At 45.1% G+C, this 20,364-nt stretch overlaps 1 protein-coding gene across 3 annotated transcripts in view; it reads left to right on the top strand.

The window, feature by feature from the left end:
* ndc80 (NDC80 kinetochore complex component) overlaps positions 1–20,364 on the top strand; it is a 149,862-nt gene that overhangs the window by 55,596 nt on the left and 73,902 nt on the right. For all 3 annotated transcript variants that reach the window (XM_038776776.1, XM_038776774.1, XM_038776775.1), the window contains exon 7: positions 2,900–2,998. In XM_038776776.1, coding sequence (XP_038632704.1) covers positions 2,900–2,998 — 99 coding nt within the window. The remainder of the gene's footprint in view (positions 1–2,899; positions 2,999–20,364) is intronic.

Genomic DNA, 20,364 nt, shown 5'->3' on the forward strand with positions numbered 1-20,364 from the left:
TGAAAAAAGACTCCTGCAAGGGGATGACCCTCTGGGCTTTGGCTACAGCAGCAGTCCCATCCCCTTCGGCAAAATATATATCAAGCCCAATGGTAATGGCCATACTGAAAACGTGAGCCCAATTGACAGCACTTCGGGCTGACTACGATATCCCCATGGCTCCCATCTACGGCAATCACAAATTCCCCCCCAGCCATGCTAGACACTACCTTCAGGAAATGCAGATGGATAGGAGGCACACTGACAGTTAGGAACTTATACGTAGGACACAGACTAGGACAAACTGACGGAGGAGTGGGGCACCTGCAAATAAAAAATTTCCTCCGCAAAGAGACAGTAGGGTACCACGGGGCCCCAGAAACTACACTATTAGAGGGCCTGATGCACGGCAGTAAAGAAGGGGGACTATATGGGAATTGTATGGACAGCTGCTGGACAGAGCCCAAACACCACTGGACGAGACCAGACGGAAATGGGAGGATGAACTGGGGACAGAAGTGGGGTGGGGACTCTGGAGAGAGGCACTGAACAGGGCCAACTCTACCTCCTGCTGCGCAAGGTTCAGCCTCATGCAGCTCAAAGTGGTGCACAGAGCACACCTGACCAGAACCTGAATGAGCAGGTTCTTCCCGAGGTGGAGGACAAATGTGAGTAGTGCCAGAGGGGACCAGCCAACCACACTCGCATGTTCTGGGCTTGTCTCAAACTTGCAGGGTTCTGGACAGCCTTCTCTGAGGCAATGTCCAAGGTTGTGAGGGTGAAGCCATGCCCAATTGTGGCAACCTTCGGGGCATCGGAGCAACCAGAGCTGCACATTGGGAAGAGGGCCGACACCCTCGCTTTCACTTCCCTGTCACACGCTGAAGAATCCTGCTCGGCTGGCGATCAGCAGCATCACCCACAGCTGCAGACTGGCTTGCTGAACTGACAGAATTTCTCCACCTGGAAAAGATTAAGTATGACATCCGACGGCCGGGAAAAGGCTTCTTAAATGCATGGGGGCAGTTCGTCGACCTGTTCCGGAACCTGTTCGAGGCCAGCGACAATGAGTAAGATGAGGAAACGGGAAAGATAGAAAGAAAAGGGAGTAGAAAAAGAAAAATAAAGACTGGGGGAACCATAGGAACGTGGAACCTGGGGGGAGTGGGGGTGGAAGAGGACAAAAGGCTGGAGAGACACAAAAGGGAACAATGTGGGAGGGAGAAAGAAACACAAGTTGACGGGGGAAGAAAAGAAAGGGGGGGGGGACAGAAAGGGGGGGCAGGAGGGACCACATGCCGAGCCAGAGGGCGGCAGAATGTAAATACGATAGATTGAGGGAAGGACAAGACAAACCTTTCTGTATACTATTCAGAACAGTAGCACAATTGACTAGCACTGTGGCTTCACAGCGCCAGGATCCCAGGTTCGATTCCCCGCTGTTTCACTGTCTGTGCGGAGTCTGCACATTCTCCCCGAGTCTGTGTGGGTTTCCTCCGGGTGCTCCGGTTTCCTCCCACAGTCCAAAGATGTGCAGGTTAGGTGGATTGGCCATGCTAAATTACCCGTATGTCCAAAATGTTAGGAGGGGTTATTGGGTTACGGGGATAGGGTGGATGTGAGAGCTTAAGTGGATCGGTGCAGACTCGATGGGCTGCCGAATGGCGGCCTCCTGCACTGTATGTTCTATAGTAAATAAACACTGCCAACAATGTGCATAACTTTATAAATTTTGAAAATATCAATATAAAGATTTCAGGAAAAAAAATTTCACCTATGCATCGTGGCCGACTCGTCCTTTACCTGAATCCCCAGGTACCAGAATCGCTCCCTTACCACCTTAAATGACAGCCCCCAGATTCGCCCCCACCCCGCTGCATTCACCAGGAACACCTCTCTTTTCCCTACATTCAATTTATAGCCGGAAAGGGCCCCAAACCTCTCCAGTAAGCCCATGATTCTGCCATGCTTTCTAATGGGTGCATCAGGAACAGGTCATTGGCATGCAATGACACCTCTGTGCCTGACCCAAACGAAGTCTCACATCCAGATAATGCGAGGCTTGGTCTGAAATCACTATTCCAGCACCTTCTGCCCCCATCAGCGCCGTCCAGCTCACCACAAAAATGTCAATCCGTGAATATACTCTATACACATGCGAGAAGGAGTACTCCCTCTCTCGCGGCTCCCAAACCTCCAACGGATCCACCATCCCCATCCTCTCAAACCCTCCCATCGCTCGTGGCAGTTCCAACCTCCCCATCAACCTACTGTTCAACCTGTCCACCAGCAACTCCAATGCACAATTAAATGCCCCCCTCTCCAATCACACATAACCATTATTAAATCCATGATCGCCCCTAATAGCCTATTCATGAATCCGGCATCATCCCAATTAGGTGCATACACGTTTACCAATATCACTGGAGTCCGCACTAGATCTCCACTCGCTATTACAAACCTCCCTAACTCCCCCGTAAATCTTGCTTTCTTATTCATCAGTATGGTGACCCCCCCCCCCCCCCCCACAAACCTTTCAACTGCGCGAACACCTGCGGCCGCATAATGGCCCATTTAGCCACTATTCTCACCGGAGGCTTCCGCCTCCCCCCCCCCCCCCTAGACTCCATGATCATCACCCTTGGGTTCCACCCACCCAAGTTGGCTGCCCCCTCCCATCCATGACTAAACTCGCTCTCCATAATTGCCATGTCACCTCTCCCCGCACCTTCTAGACAGGCCACCCACCGCACCACCACCACCACCCCGGACCCACTTCATTTCCGTTCACTAGCATTTCCTGCTGGCATGGCGACTCTCACCTGCAGGCCCTAACCCAAAAAACACGATCATCACCCCCTCTACCCACCTCCCTTGCAACTTTGACTCTAACAATTATTATTCTTTACTTTTCCCACAGCTGTTGAAATCCGTTGATCCAGATAAGATCCTCTTTGGTGGGGATAAGGACTGGGATGGAGTAGAGAATGTGACTAATGACGGTGTTCACAATAATAGGGTACGTAATCACTAATTATCGTCTAACAATTTATGCAATTCATCAGTTTTCCTTTTGCTGTTAAAAGGTTACCCTAATCCAATGTACACATTGTAAATAACAATTATAATATTGTTCTTTTAATTAAAATACATTTTTAATCACCGAGTTATTTGCTGTCCTATTAATAAGGAAGAACAAATGCTTAGTTAAATACAGTACGAAGTCTTACAACACCAGGTTAAAGTCCAACAGGTTTGATTCAAACACGAGCTTTCGGAGCACAGCTCTTTCCTCAGGTGAAAGTATGAAAGCAAGGAAGTTACATGAAAACTAGAGCTGCGCTCCGAAAGCTCGTGTTTGAATCAAACCTGTTGGACTTTAACCTGGTGTTGTAAGACTTCTTACTGTGCTCGCCCCAGTCCAACGCTGGCATCTCCACATCTTAGTTAAATACAAATAGTCTGCAAATTGCCATTTGAATTGTGCTGCTTCACCTTTTGTTAAATTTGCAAAAATAGCATCTACCACTAGGCTCCGATGTTTTCTTTCATGGGCAAAATGCAGTAAGTTCCTTTAAAGCTGCCACAACGTGACACCTGGTCATTGAGGTTGCATCCAAAATTGACTTCCACAACTGTTGTGTCTGGTTTTGAATTTGGGAATTGAGGATTTAAAAAAAACTACTTAAAGTCTTTCTTTCCATTTCTATCTTCAATGTAGTCTTTCATTTCCAATTTTATTTCTCTCTCTGTGAACTGTGACAAAGACAAACTATCTTTTTGCACCCTGTTTGCAGCCTTTGAGACTATTATTCTCATCAGCCTCCTCCAAACATTGTGTCAGGGTAGGAAAGAAGCCTCTGGGGGAAGGAGAGAATAAAAGGGAGGACATTGATGGCAAGGCAATAAATAGAGTTATAGAACAGTCGTTAAAAAGATAATTGTAAACAAAGTTGCAAGAAATTGTATTAAAAGGATTAAAATGTCAGTGCAGTGCACATAGTGTCTGTAATAAAATGGGAACCGGGGGGGGGGGTTAATCATCCGCTGAAACGGCAACATAGGGATCAATGAAACACATATAGAAAAATCAGGAGTGGGAATTAAACATTGCAGGGGATAACAATTTTGGAAAGGTAGAGAGGGAGGTGGAGTAGCCACAATTAAGGAATTGAGTAAACAACATAAAATAATCACGAGATTTCAATTTCCCTGATATTTATTGTACAGAATAGGTAGATAAAGGGGATAAAGGAATTTACTTCCTACAATATATACAGGATGCCTTTCTAACCCAATATGCAAAACACCCGACCAGAGTCGATTCATTTATATCTATTAATGGAGTATGAAGCAGAACAGATGTAAATGTAAGGGAACATCTAAGCAGTTGTGACCATAGTATAATGCAGGGGCAGCACGGTAGCATTGTGGATAGCACAATCGCATCACAGCTTCAGGGTCCCATGTTCGATTCCGGCTTGGGTCACTGTCTGTGCGGAGTCTGCACATCCTCCCCGTGTCTGCGTGGGTTTCCTCCGGGTGCTCTGGATTCCTCCCACAGTCCAAAGATGTGCAGGTTAGGTGGATTGGCCATGATAAATTGCCCTTAGTGTCCAAAATTGCCCTTAGTGTTGGGTGGGGTTGCTGGGTTATGGGGATGGGGTGGAGGTGTTGACCTTGGGTAGGGTGCTCTTTCCAAGAGCCAGTGCAGACTCGATGGGCCGAATGGCCTCCTTCTGCACTGTAAATTCTATGAAATCTATAATATGTATTAAGATGTTCAAGAAGGACGTAAGTAGGATGAAATCCAGGTTATTGGTGAAAAGCTGAATTTGAGGAGCTGAGAAAAGGACTTGGGTAAATAACATGGACAAATTGGCTAAAAACGATGGGAACAAGGCAGTGTTCAACAGAATGCAAGAAAAGTATATTCTGCCAAAAGCAAAGAACAAGCTAAACACTAGTGAGACTCCACAGATTAAGAAAGATTACTAAAGTAGTATGTACGTTCCCAACCGGAAACCATGGCATAATCCGGAGATTGACGCCTGACGGAAGGCCAGGTCAGAGGCGTTCAAGTCAGGTGACCCTGACTGATCCAAGAAATCCATGTACGACCTTCGCAAAGTCATCCGGGATGCCAAGAGACAGTATCAAAACAAGCTGGAGCCACAGACTAGCGTTACAGACTCTCGTCGGTTGTGGCAAGGCTTAAACAACATAACTGGTTACAAAGTGAAGCCGAGCAGAATCTCTGGCAGCAGCGCAACTCTCCCTGATGAACTCGATGCATTTTTTACTTGGTTCGAGCAAGAAGCCATCAAACCGCTGTCGACTACCCCAGCAGCTCCAGACACACCCACATCCACCATCACAGCCTCCAAAGTCAGATCGGCCTTCTTGAAAGTGAACCCTCGGAAAGCGATGGGGCCGGACGGGGTCTCTGGTCGTGCACCTAGATCCTGCGCGGAGCAGCTGTCAGATGTGTTGGCGGACATCTATACATCTCCCTTCTCTGTTCCGAGGTCAAGAAGACCACCATCATACCGGTGCCAAAGAAGAACCAGGCGTGCCTCCATGACTATTGCACGGGGGCCTCACATCAATCGTAATTAAGTGCTTCGAGAGGTTGCATATGAGGCACATCAACTCCATACTCCCAGAATGCCTAGATCCACTACAATTCGCATACCAGCACAACCGGTCCACAGCAGATGCCATCTCCTTGGCCCTACACTCATCCCTGGAGCATCTCGACAACAAGGGCTCCTACCGAAGGGCCTGTTCTGTGCTGTATTTTTCTGTGTTCTATATCAGACTTCTATTTATTAATGACCGCTCTGCCTTCAACACCATAATCCCAACCAAGCACATATCAAAGCTCCAAAACCTCGGACTTGGCTCCTCACTCTGCAACTGGATCTGTGACTTACTGAACTATAAACCACCACCAGTAAGAATAAACAACAACACCTCCTCCACGATAGTCCTTAATACCGGGGCCCTGCAAAGCTGCGCACTTAGCCCCCCACTATACTCCCTATACACGCACGACTGCATGGCAAAGTTTGGTTCCGACTCCATCTACAAGTTTACTGACAACACAACTGTAGTGGGTCGGATCTCGAACAACGATGAGTCAGAATACAGGAGGAAGATCAGAGAACCTCAACGACAACAATCTCTCCCTTGATGTCAGCAAAACTAAATGAGCTGATCATTTACTTCAGGAAGCAAAGTACTGTGCATCAACGGGGCCAAGGTGGAGATGGTTGACAGCTTCAAATTCCTAGGTGTGCATATCATCAAAAATTTGTCCTGGTCCACCCATGTCGACGCTACGACCAAGCAAGCACAACGACTTCCTCAGGAAACTAAGCAAATTCGGCATGTGCACATTGACTCTTACCAATCTTTACAGGTGCACCAGAGAGCGCATCCTATCTGGCTGCATCGCAGCCTGTGTGACAGCTGCTCGGCCCAACACCAGAAGTGAGTCGTGAACACCCCAGTCCATCACATGAACCCGCCTCTCACCCATTGACTCTGTCTGCACCTCTCACCGCCTTGGGAAGGCGGACAGCATAATTAAAGATCCCTCCCTTCCAGCTTACTCACTCTTCCAACTTCCATCGGGCAGGAGATACAAAAGTCTGAGAACACGCACTAACAGGTTCAAAAACAGCTTCTTTACCACTGTTACTAGACTCTTAAACAACCCTCTTATGGACTCATGGGCTGATCTGATCTCTTCACACACCTTCACCCGATGTCTGTCTATATCAGGGGTGGGCAAACTGCGGCCCACCAAAGGTCTTTATGCGGCCCACCAAGATCAAGTCATTAAAAAATAAAACATTTTTTTTTAATTTTAAGGTTAATGAGGGGGGGGGCTGTTGGGTTACTGGTATAGGGTGGATACGTTGACTTGAGTAGGGTGATCATTGTTCGGCACAACATGTGTTTCATCTGAAGTTTCTACTTTAAAATATTAATTAATAAAAATTAATTGCTTTTTTTTCTTTAAAAACCTTTTATTTTGGCTATTTTAAATATTAATTATTTTACTTAATATACTATGCGGTCCTTTAAAATTGTGAATTTCTGAATGTAGCCCTTGCACGGAAACGTTTGCCCACCCCCTTGTCTATATATTTATATTGTTTATGTTTGCCCTGTTATGTATTTTCATGTACGGAATGATCTGTTTGAGCTGCACGCTGAATAATACTTTACACGTGACAATAAACCAATCCGAATCCAAATATTTAAGGGAACAATTGAGGATTAAAGAAATGGGCATCCAATAAGTACATAGGCAGCAGAGGAGTGCATGCCAAGGGAAAATACAAAGATTAGGAGATAAAACCAACAACAATTTGGAAGCATGAAATTAAATTATAAAAGTAGCATAAAGCAAAATAGTAAAATATTTCATGGCACAGCATTAAAAATGGAAGGCTGTGATGGGAATAGGCGTAGGCCTATTGGATAATAGGGAGATGGTAAATAATTGGATCATTTTGGTATTGAGATACAAGAGATAAATGTGACATTGGACGATGGAATAAGTACAGTTAAAATAAAAAGAGGGATGTATTCAATAATCTAATCAAACTCTTGGGGACAAAACACCTTGCCCCAGTTAGATTCCATCCATGTATTTAAAAAAAAAAAAAATAGATAGCCAAGGCTGCATATGTCATTTGTTAGAAGTGATGTAGTGCCAAAAGACAGGTGGATGGTCCTAGAGACCATTCTCTTGTCTGTGCTGTCCAATATCTTCACATCTTTCCTAACATAATAGGGAGATTCCTTGCCCAGTGAAGCAGTTGAGGCTTCTTCATTAAATGTTTTTAAGGTAAAGATAGATAGTTTTTGAAGAATAATGGGATTAAGGTTATGGTGTTCGGGCCGGAAAGTGGAGCTGAGTCCACAAAAGATCAGCCATAATCTCATTGAATGGTGGCGCAGGCTCGAGGGGCCAGATGGCCTACTCCTGCTCCTAGTTCTTATGTAACATGAGGCACCCAGAACAGGACTCCATATTCCAGTTGAGACTGAACCAGTAAACTCTAGTTTTCATGTAACTTCCTTGCTTTCATACTTCAAGCCTCTGATAATAAAGCCCAGGATTCTATATGATTTATTAACTGTTCTCAACCTGTCCTGCCACCTTCAATAACTTATGCACATGTACACCCAGGTCTTTGTTCCATCCTGCACACACTTTTAGAATCACACCCTTTATTTCATATTGTTTCGTCACGTTCGTCCTACCAAAATTAATCATTTCATACTTATTAAATTGCAATTGCCATTTATCTGCCAATTCCACCAATCTATCTGTGCTTTTGAAGTTCTACTTACTCTTCTCACAGTTCACAATGCTTCCAAGTTTTGCATCATTTGCAAATTCTGAAATTGTGTTCTGTTCACCATGGTCATTAATGTGTATCAGGAGGACCAAATCCCTGGGGAAACTTCACAGCAAACCTTTCTGCAGTACCAAAAACATCCATTAACCATTACTTGATGTTTGCTGTTCCACTAGCCAATTTCATATTCATGTTGCTTTTGTCCCTTTTTATTCCATGATCTAACATTGTCTGTTGTGTGGCACTTTTGAAAGCCCATGTAAACCACATCAAAATAATTGCCTCGTCCAAAAAAAACATCAATAGGTTAGCTCAACATGATTTGCCCAGAACAAATCTGTATTGGCTTTCTTTAATTAACTCGCAGTTGCCAAAGTGACAATTAATTTTGCCTACTACTATAGATGCTTTCCCACCATTGAGGCTAAACAGATTGGCGTATAGTTGCTGGGCTTCTCTCTACATCTTCGCTCCAATAAAGGGTCTAACATTTGAAATTTTGTAGTTTTCTGGCACCGTCCCCAAGTCTGAAGAAGACTGAAAAATCTTGGCCAGTGCCATCACAGTTTCCACTTTCACTTAGATCATAAGACATAAGGGAAGAATTAGGCCATTCGGCCCATTGAATCTGCTCCGCCATTCAATCATGGCTGATATGTTTCTCATCCTCATTCTCCTCCCTTCTCCCCATAACCCCTGATCCCCTTATTAATCATATCTATCTCTGTCGTAAAGCCACTCAGCCTCCACAGCCTTCTGCGGCAAAGAGTTCCACAGATTCACTACCCTCTGGTTGAAGAAATTCCTCCTCATCTCAGTTTTAATGGATCGTCCCTTCAGTCTGAGGCTGTGCCCTTGGGTTCTAGTTTTTCCTCCTCGTGGCTCGGTTGTCACTAGTGGTGTTCCACAGGAACTGGTGCTGGGGCCTCTGTTGTTTGTATTATACATCAACGATTTGGAGGAAAATGTAGCTGGTCTGATTAGTAAGTTCATGGATGACACCAAGGTTGATGGAGTGGGAGATAGTGTTGAGGATTGTTAGAGGGATACATCATGACATAGGTTGGAGAGTTGGGCAGAGAAATGGCAAATGGTGTTTAATCTGGACAAATGTGAGGTAATGCATTTTGGTAGGTCTAACATGAGGGGAAATATACCATAAATGGCTAAACTCTTAGGAATACAGAAAGTCAGAGATCATGAATGTGGAGCACAAGTGGACAAGATAGTCAAGAAAGCATATGGAATGTTTGCCTTCATTGGACGGGGCATCGAGTATATAAACTGGCAAGTCATGTTCCAGTTGTATAGAACCTTGGTATGGCCGCACTTGGAATATTGCGCACAATTCTGGTTGCCACATTACCAGAGCATGTGGAGGCTTTGGAGAGGGTGCAGAGAAGATTTATCAGGATGTTGCCTGGTCTGGAGGGTGTTAGCTACATGGTGAGGCCGAATAGACTTGGACTGTTTCTTTCCGAGTTTGACGGATGACCTGTTAGAGGTCTACAAGATTAAAAGAGGCATGGATAGAATGGATGGGCAGGCACTCTTTTTCCCAGGGTGGAGGGGCCAGTCACTAGGTTTAAGGGCCGTGGGGCAAAGTTTAGAGGACATGTGCGAGGCAGGTGTTTTTTACACAAGAGGGTGGTGAGTGCCTAGAACGCGCTGCCGGCGGAGGTTCTGGAAGCGGATGCATTAACGCCATTCAAAAGGCATCTTGACAAGTATGTGGATAGGATGGGTATAGAGGGATACGGCACTAGGAAGTGCTGAGGGCTTTGGGCAAGGGTGGTATCATAACTGGTACGGGCTTGGAGGGCTGAAGGGCCTCTTCCTGTGCTGTTTTGCTCTTTGTTCTAATGGAAACATCCTCTCCACGTCCACTCTATCTAGGCCTCTCAGTATCCTGTAAGTTTCAATAAGATTCCCCCCCCCCCCATCCTTCTAAACTACAATGAATACAGACCCAGAGTCCTCAACCTCTCCTCATGACAAACTCCTCATTCTATGGATCATTCTTTTGAACCTCCTCTCAACCCTTTCCACGGCCAGCACATCCTTCCTTAGATACGGGCCCAAAACTGCTCACATTTCTCAACATGGGGCCTAACTAGAGTCTTATAAAGTCTTGGAAGTTAATCCCTGTCCTTGTATTCTAACCCTCTTGACATGAATACTTGTCTCAGTTACCTTGGATGCATCCCATCCAGTCCTGTATTTATAAACTCTTAAATACATGTCATTTATCCAATGCCACAACCGTATCAATTCTAAATCATTCAAGTTCTTTATTATCTCCTCTTTCACCATGAGTCGCATAGCATTTTGTTCCTCAGTAAAGACTGATGCGAAGTATTCATTTAACACCTCAGCCATGCCCTGCCTCCATGCATAATTCCCACTTTTTCATCCCTTATGGGACCCACTTCTTTTACTATTGTGTTGCAGTAATGTTATTAAAAGCCTGGGTTAAGGTGCGTATATATATCAGGTGGATGTACCTTTTAAGAAATGGATGTTTATCAAATAGCTGCAGTGATGTCTCCGCATCAGTATTCACCAAAGAGAAGGAATTGGTGGAGGTTGAGTCTGGAGAAGGGTATGTAAATAGCCTGGGTCACATTGAGATCCAAAAAGACGAGGTGTTGGGCGTCTTGAAAAATATTACGGTGGATAAGTCCCCAGAGCCTGATGGGATCTACCCCAGAATACTGAAGGAGGCAAGAGAGGAAATTGCTGAGGCCTTGACAGGAAACTTTGGCTACTCACTGTCTTCAGGTGATGTCCCGGAGGACTGGAGAATAGCCAATGTTGTTCAATTATTTAAGGAGGGTAGCAAGGATAATCCAGGGAACTACAGGCCGGTGAGCCTTACGTCAGTGGTAGAGAAATTACTGGAGAGAATTCTTCGAGACAGAAACTACTCCCATTTGGAAGCATATGGACGTATTAGCGAGAGGCAGCACGGTTTTGTGAAGGGGAGGTCATGTCTCACTAACTTAATAGAGTTTTTTGAGGAGGTGATTAATGCAGGTAGGGCAGTAGATGTTGTCTATATGGACTTCAGTAAGGTCTTTGACAAAGTCCCTCATGTCAGACTGGTACAAAAGGTGAAGTCACACGGGATCAGAGGTGAGCTGGCAAGATGGATACAGAACTGGCTAGGTCATAGAAGGCAGAGAGTAGCAATGGAAGGGTGTTTTTCTGATTGGAGAGCTGTGACTAGTGCTGTTCCGCAGGGTTCAGTGCTGGGACCTTTGCTGTTCGTAGTATATATAAATGATTTGGAGGAAAATGTAACTTGTCTGATTAGTAAGTTTGCAGACGACACACAGGTTGGTGGAATAGCGGATAGCGATGAGGACTGTCAGAGGATACAGCAGGATTTTGATCGTTTGGAGACTTGAGCAGAGAGATGGCAGATGGAGTTTAATACAGACATATGTGAGGTAATGCATTTTGGAAGGTCTGAAACAGGTAGAGAATATACAGTGAATGGCAGAACCCTCAAGAGTATTGACAGTCAGAGAGATCTAGGTGTGCAGGCCCACAGGTCATTGAAAGGGGTAACACAGGTGGAGAAGGTAGTCAAGAAGGCATACGGCATGCTTGCCTTCATTGGCCGGGGCATTGAGTATAAAAATTGGCAAGTCATGTTGCAACTGTATAGATCCTTAAGTTAGGCCACACTTGGAATATAGTGTTCAATTCTGATCGCCACGCTACCAGAAGGATGTGGAGGCTTTAGAGAGGCAGGAGAGATTTACCAGGATGTTGCCTGGTATGGAAGGCATTAGCTATGAGGAGAGGTTGAATAAACTCAAGTTTGTTCTCACTGGAACGGAGGAGGATGAGGGGCGACCAGATAGAGGTCTACAGAATTATGAGGGGCATGGACAGAGTGGATCGTAGAGACTTTTTCCCAGGGTAAAGGGGTCAATTACTAGGGGGCATAGGTTTAAGTTGCAAGGGGCAAGGTTTAGACGAGATGTACGAGGCAAGTTTTTTACACTCGAGGTAGTGGGTGCCTGGAACTCGCTGCCGGGGGAGGTGGTGGAAGCAGGGACAATAGTGACATTTAAGGGGCATCTTGACAAATACATGAATAGGGTGGGAATAGAGGGATGCAGACCCAGGAAGTGTAAAAGATTTTAGTTTAGGCGGGCAGTATGGTCGGCGCAGGGCCTGTTCCTGTGCTGTACTTTTCTTTGTTCTTTGTTTTTGTTATGTCAGTGTGTGGGTGGAGCTGGTCTGTCTGTCTGTTTTTTACTTTCGTTTTGAGCTGTAAAGCTGCTTTGTGACTCTGTTTTTCATTTCGTTTTCAAAGTTGGAGAGCTGTATTCAAAGCAAGCAGATGTGTAATGATCTCTACAAGCTAAAGAACGTCTTCAGCTCACTTGATTTGAAAGTAAACCTGTTTCTGTACATAATTTAAACCTGCTGTCTTTGTTAAAAAAGGGTTTAACTTATGGATGTAGCTAGGAAAGGTTTTACGGGTTTCCTATAGAGTATTCTATCTGTGGGGTTAAGTGTGTGGATGTTTACTGTGTGTTTATAAAATGTTAGCTGGGTTCATAGAATAAACATTATTTTTATCCCTACTCTGATTGCTTAAGCTGCAATTAAGAGGTCATTAAATTAAGAGGTCATGATCAATTTTAACCCTTAACTTGTTTACAGAGAGATGCCTAATGCACCATTGTTAATGCTGATGATTCCCTGGAATGTCGATAAATTATGGGGGAGTGGTGTTTAATCCTAGCTAAGTGGGTTATGGAACATAATGAGATCTAGATGATGATGTAATTAATGGGAATAACAAACTGCTTTAGCTGCAGGATCTTTTAATCTGACGAGTTCCTCACCTGAGGAAGGAGCAGTGCTCCGAAAGCTAGTGTTTGAAACAAACATGTTGGACTTTAACCTGGTGTTGTAAGACTTCTTACTGTGCTCAACCCAGTCCAACGCCGGCATCTCCACATCATCAATATCCCGAGTCATTCATTCTAAGAGGAATGTGCCCACCCTGAACCCTAGTTGACACCTTTTTGAAAGACTCCCACTTACCAGCTGTCCCCTTGCCTGCAAAAGCACTCCCTCAATCAACTTTTGAAAGTTCCCGCCTAATACCCTCGAAATTGGCCTTGCCCCAATTTAGAATTTTAATTTTTGGGCCAGACCGATCATTCTCCATAGCTATTTTAAAACTACTGGAATTATGCTCACTGGTCTCAGTGACCTCTCACTGACACTCTGTCACCTGCCCTTTCTTATTCCCCAAGAGGAGGTCATGTTTTGCCCCCTTTCTGGTTGGGTCATCCACATATTGAATGAGCAATTCTTCCTGAATACACTTGATAAATTTCTCTCCATCCAAACCCTAGTGCTATGGCTGCCCCAGTTAATGTTGGGGATGTTGAAATCCCCTACAATTACCACCCTATTTTTCCGGCAGCTATCTGTAATCTCTTTACATATAGTCTCCTCAATATCCCGCTGACTATTTGGTGGCCTATAGTACAGTCCAATCAAATGGATCTCGCCCTCCTTATCTTTCAGTTTTACCCATATAGCCTCGGATATACCTTTGGGCAGCACGGTAGCATTGTGGATAGCACAATTACATCACAGCTCCAGGGTCCCAGGTTCGATTCCGGCTTGGGTCACTGTCTGTGCGGAGTCTGCACATCCTCCCCGTGTGTGCGTGGGTTTCCTCCGGGTGCTCCGGTTTCCTCCCAAAGTCCAAAGATGTGCAGGTTAGGTGGATTGGCCATGATAAAATTGCCCATAGTGTACAAGATTGCCCTTAGTGTTGGGTGGGGTTGCTGGGTTATGTGGATGGGGTGGAGGTGTTAACCTTGGGTAGGGTGCTCTTTCCAAGAGCCAGTGCAGACTCGATGGGCTGAATGGCCTCCTGCACTGTAAATTCTATGATATCCCCTCTCTCTACTGCCGTGATACTGTGCCTAATCAAAAACACAACTCCCCCCTCCTCTCAAACCTCCGGTTCTATCTTTGCTAGAGCATCCGTAACCCGGAACATTGAGCTGCCAGTCCTGCCCCTCCTTTGGCCATGTTTATATAATAGCTATAATATCCCAGTCCCATGTACCTATCCATGCCCTGAGTTCATCTGCCTTGCCCATTAGGTCTCTTGCATTGAAATAAATGCAGTTCAATCTGTTTCTCTGCCTTCACTTTTCTCCTTCCTGACTTTTGTTTCTATCCTCTCTTTACTGCTCTCTGACTTCCTGCATTGGTTCCCAGCCCCCTGGCACATTAGTTTAAACCCTCCCCAACAGCGCGAGCAAGCAACCCTCTTCGGACATTGGTTCCAGACTTGCCCAGGTGTGGACCGTCCGATTTGTAATGGTCCCACCCCCTGAAGAACCGGTTCCAATGTCCCAAAAATCTGAATCCCTCCTTCCTGCACCATCTTTCAAGCCACGCAAACATCCTGTTTATCCTGTCATTCCTACTCTGACTAGCACATGGCACTGGTAGCAATCCCAAGATTACTAATTTTGAGGTCCTATTTTTTAGTTTAACTCCTAACTCCCTAAATTCAGCATGTAGGACCTCATTCTGTTTTTACCTATATTATTGGTGCCTATTTGGGCAGCACGGTAGCACTGTGGCTTCACAGCGCCAGGGTCCCAGGTTCGATTCCCTGCGGGGACTCTCCGTGTCTGCGTGGGTTTGCTCCGAGTGTTCCGATTTCCTCCCACAGTCCAAAGACGTGCCAGTTAGGTGGATTGGCCATGCTAAATTGCCATTGGTGTCCAAAAAGAGGTTGGGAGGGGTTGTTGGGTTATAGGGATAGGGTGGAAGTGGGTCGGTGCAGACTAGATGGGCCAAATGGCGGCCTCCTTCACTGTATGTTCTATATTCCATGTTCTATATGTAGCACGACAGCTGGCTGTTCACCCTCCCCCTTTAGAATGTCCTGCAGCCACTCTGAGACCTGTACAAGAAGGACCGGTTGCGTTGAAACTGGAAGGGCACCGATATCCTGGCTGGGAGGTTTGCTAGAGTCACTCGCGAGGGTTTAAACTAGTATGGTAGAGGGGTGGAAACCAGAGTGTTACCTTAGGAGGTCTAATAACTGAAGGGAAATAGAGCACCAAAATAAGAGAACAACATCATCCTCAGGCAGAGCAAAAAAGGTGATAAGTGTGAGAAGGGAGGTGGTCAATGAAGGATTGAAGGTGTTGTACCTCAATGTGCGCAGTATAAGAACATAAGAAATAGGAGCAGGAGTAGGCTATGTGGCCCCTCGAGCCTGCTCCCCATTCAATGAGATAGTGGCTGATCTTTTGTGGACTCAGCTCCACTTTCTGACCCCAACACCATAACCCTTAATCCCTTTATTCTTCAAAAAGCTATTGATCTTTATGTTAAAAACATTTAATGAAGGAGCCTCAACTGCTTCACTGCGCAGGGAATTCCAGAGATTCACAACCCTTTGGGTGAAGAAGTTCCTCCTAAACTCAGTCCTAAATCTACTTCCCCTTATTTTGAGGCTTTGCCCCCTAGTTCTGCTTTCACCCACCAGTGGATACAACCTGCCTGCACCTATCCTATCTATTCCCTTCATAATTTTATATGTTTCTATAAGATCCCCCCTCATCCTTCTAAATTCCAACGAGTACAGTCCCCTCAACCTCTCTTCGTAATCCAATCCCTTGAGCTCTGGGATTAGCCTAGTGAATCTCCTCTGCACACCCTCCAGCGCCAGTACGTCCTCTCTCAAGTAAGGAGACCAATACTGAACACAATACTCCAGGTGTGGCCTCACTAACACCGTATACAATTGCAGCATAACCTCCCTAGTCTTAAACTCCATCCCTCTAGCAATGAAAGACAAAATTCCATTCGCCGCCTTAATCACTTGTTGCACCTGTAACCAACTTTTTGCGATTCATGCACTAGCACACCCAGGTCTCTCTGCACAGCAGCATGTTTTAATATTTTATCATTTAAATAATTCCTTTTGCTGTTATTCCTGCCAAAATGGATATCTATACAGAGGAACGTAAATGAGCTTGTTGCGCTCATTGAAATTGGCCGATACAATGTTGTGGGCATCAGAGACGTGGCTACAAGGGGATCAGGGCTGGGGTCTAAATATACAAGGATATGTGTCCCATCGAAAGGATAGGCAAAGGGGGCGGTGTTGCATTGTTAGTAAGGAATGAGGTTAAATCAATAGCACGAATCGATATCGGATCAGAAACCATAGAATCTCTGCGGGTAGAGTTGAGGAATCACAAAGGTAAAAAGATCCTGATGGGAGTTATGTATAGGCCCCCCAGCAGTAGTCAGAATGTGGGGCAGTGAATAAATCGGGAGATAGAAACGGCATGTAAAAAAGGGGTTGGTTTAGCTCACTGGGCTAATCGCTGGCTTTTAAAGCAGACCAAGCAGACCAGCAGCACGGTTCGATTCCCGTACCAGTCTCCCCGGACAGGCGCCGGAATGTGGCGACTAGGGGCTTTTCACAGTAACTTCTTTGAAGCCTACTCGTGACAAGCGATTTTCATTTTCAAGGCAATATTACAATAATCATGGGGGACTTCAATATGCAGATGGACTGGGAAAATCAGGTTGGTAATGGATCCCAAGAAAAGGAATTTGTGGAATGTCTAAGATGTTTTTTTTTTGGAGCAGCTTGTTACACGAGCCTACTAGGGAACAGGCAATTCTGGATTTGGTGATGTGTAATGAGGCAGACTTGATTAGGGAACTTAAGGTGAAGGAACCCTTAGGGAGCAGTGATGACAATATGATAGAATTTAGCCTGCGGTTTGAGAGGGAGAAACTGGAATCCGATGTAACGGTATTACAATTAAATAAGGGTAACTACAAAGACATTAGGGAGGAGCTGGCTGGAGTTGATTGGAAAAAGAGCCTTGCACGGAAGACACTGGAACAGCAATGGCAGGAGTTTTGGGGGGTTATTCGGGAGGCACAACAGAAATTCATCCCAAGGAGAAGAAACGTGCTAAGGGGAGGACCAGGCATCCATGGTTGACGAGGGAAGTCAAAGACAACATAAAAGAAAAGAAAAAGCATACAAAGTGGTGAGGATTAGTGAGAAGACAGAGGATTGGGAAGCCTTTAAAAGTGAGCAGAGAAAAAAAGCAATACAGGGGGAGAAGATGAAAGATGAGTGCAAGCTAGCTGGTAATATAAAGGAAGATAGGAAGAGATTTTTTTCAATATATAAAAGATAAGAGAGGGGCAAAAATAGACATTGGACCACTGGAAAATGTGGCTGGAGAAGTAATAATAGGAAATAAAGAAATGGCGGAACTGAATTCTTACTTTACATCAGTCTTCATGGTGGAAGACACCAGTGGTATGCCAGAGCTCCAGGAGAATCGGGGAAGAGATGAGTGCAGTGACCATCACGAAGGAGAAGGTTCTGGGGGAACTGAAAGGTCTGAATGTGGATAAATCACCTGGACCGGATGGATTACACCCCAGGGTCGTAAAAGAGATAGCTGAGGAAATTGTGGAAGCATTGATGATGATCTTTGAGGAATCACTGGATGCAGGAAGTGTCCCAGAGGACTGGAAAGTGGCTAATGTAGCACCACTGTTTAAGAAGGGTGGGAGGCACAAGACGGGAAATGATAGGCCGGTTAGCCTGACTTCAGTTGTTGGTAAGATTTTAGAGTCCATTATTTAATGATAAAATCGTGGAATACTTGGAAATGCATGATAAAATAGGACTGAGTCAGCATGGCTTCGTCAAGGGGAGGTCATGTCTGACAAATCAGAGTTAGACAAAGTGTGGTGGTGATGAATCTGCAGAAGTCTTTGCTGAGTGTCTTTAAGACCGAGATAGATAGGTTCTTGATTAATAAGGGGATCAGGGGTTATGGGGAGAAGGCAGGGGAATGGGGATGAGAACAATATCAGCCATGATTGAATGGCAGAAAAGACTCAATGGGGCTTTTGATCTAAGAATCCTGCATCATCACGCCTAAATCCGTCAGCAATATGAATTCCTGTAGATTCCTCTCCATCAGACCTGAACTCTGCAACCTGCAACTCAACGTTGAGGGTCTTCTGATGAATGTAGTAATTTCAGATATATTGTACTATATGTATTTGGTTCAGTGAAAGCCTGGGTTAGCATGTGACTGCTGTAGTTAGTGTTTTAAAAAATCCTGGTTTGAAAGACAGCGAGGCTTTTTGGAGCAAGCAGTGCAATTAAAGTATCGTAAAAGTTTGGACTAATTGACTTTTATTTCTACTAAGACTCTATGGGGAGGAGTTGATTAGAGACATTGTGTTCCCCTTAAAACGATGATGGACAGCACAGTGAGACAGCATTGCTGTCTCACAGCACCAGGGTTCCGGGTTTGATTCCCACCTTGGGTGACTGCTGAGTTTGCACGTCCTCCCTGTGTCTGTGTGGGTTTCCTCTGGGTGCTCCGGTTTCCTCCCATAGTCCAAAGATGTGTAGGCGGGGTGGATTGGCCATTCAAAATTTCCTATTTGTGTCAAAAGATATGGGGATAGTGGGGGATTGGGCCTGGGTGGGGTGCTCTTTGGTGGATCGGTGCTAACGGGATGGGCCGAACGGTCTCCTCCTGCATGGTAGGGATTCTGTGGATGTAGTTAAAGGGATGGGCTAGGGCTTGAAGCTTTTCAGATTTAGTTTTTGGTTGGAAGGGGAGCTGAGAAGGCTTCAATTAAGTGGCAGGTCTCTTTCCTTTAAGCATTCTGAAAAGATCTTTATTTCTGAAGGTTGTGTGTCCAAGACATTTGTTTATAGCAATTATTCCTCAGTTTGCTAACTGTATTTAAAAGTGGATTGTGACCTGAAGTGGTTTTGTTGTTTGAGTGGAAATAACAATAGCAGTTAAGGGTTATTGTGTCACTATTGATTAACGTTGTTTAAGGGGTAAGCTATTTTCTTGTGTGATGATAAAGATATTTAATACTGTGTTAGTAATGAAGTTTGTTTTCATATACCATATCCTTTTTTATTTGTGAAATCACTCCTGGAGTGAGGTATCCTTTCCTCAGTCTTATAAAATTAAAATAAAGTATTGGGGTTTCTGTCCAGTATCCTAGCCGCTGTTGGGGTCTGTTTGTGATCGGAATAGGTTAACTGCCGGAAAGTGACAACCAATCAGCACACTCACCCAGTAACACGCAACTAATGTGATCTGTATCTAAGAAACACACAATCCAATGAAGCTGGAATAATCCAATAAGATAAATGGCTTTGACCTGATATGTCATGCTGCCCACCCAAACATGGGTGGGCCACATAATAGACCATGACAGGCATAGCCTACTTCTCTTCTACTGAACGTTTGATGTAATCAAGATTGTCACCTTCAAGATAGCAAATGTCTACAAACCACCCCAGCACCAGCTAGGACAAACTTGTTCTTCCTGCCCTATGTCACCCAGCAGTCTATTTTGGAGACATCAACAGCCATTACACAGACTGGGGCTACAGTGTGATTGGCACTGATGGTATAAAATTTGTAAATTGGGCCGCACAGAATGACGATAATCTTATCCATGGCCCCAAACAGCCAGGAACTTTCCACTTTGCGAGATGGAGGCATGACTAACTCGCCTGATCTTTGCTGGCTCAGGTCAACACATGGCAGCCCACTCCCAAACTCATACTAAGTCTCGCGTAGTTTCTCCACACAGACCAACTCTGACCCATATCGGCCTTAAACTAGCCATCATCACCAACGTAAAGTAATAGTGGTGGAATCTGGGGCTGTTTAGCTCGGGGTTAAATCGCTGGCTTTGAAAGCAGACCAAGCAGGCCAGCAGCATGGTTCGATTCCTGTAACAGCCTCCCCAAACAGGCACCGGAATGTGGTGACTAGGAGCTTTTCACAGTAACTTCATTTGAAGTCTACTCGTGACAAGCGATTTTCATTTCATTTCATCTATGCAAAGCCAACTGCAAGGCATGGGAACCAGCATCACTGGTAATACCGCCCTGCCATATCCC

Source organism: Scyliorhinus canicula, chromosome 18, assembly GCF_902713615.1.
Source record: "Scyliorhinus canicula chromosome 18, sScyCan1.1, whole genome shotgun sequence".
NCBI classification, from domain to species: Eukaryota; Metazoa; Chordata; class Chondrichthyes; order Carcharhiniformes; family Scyliorhinidae; genus Scyliorhinus; species Scyliorhinus canicula.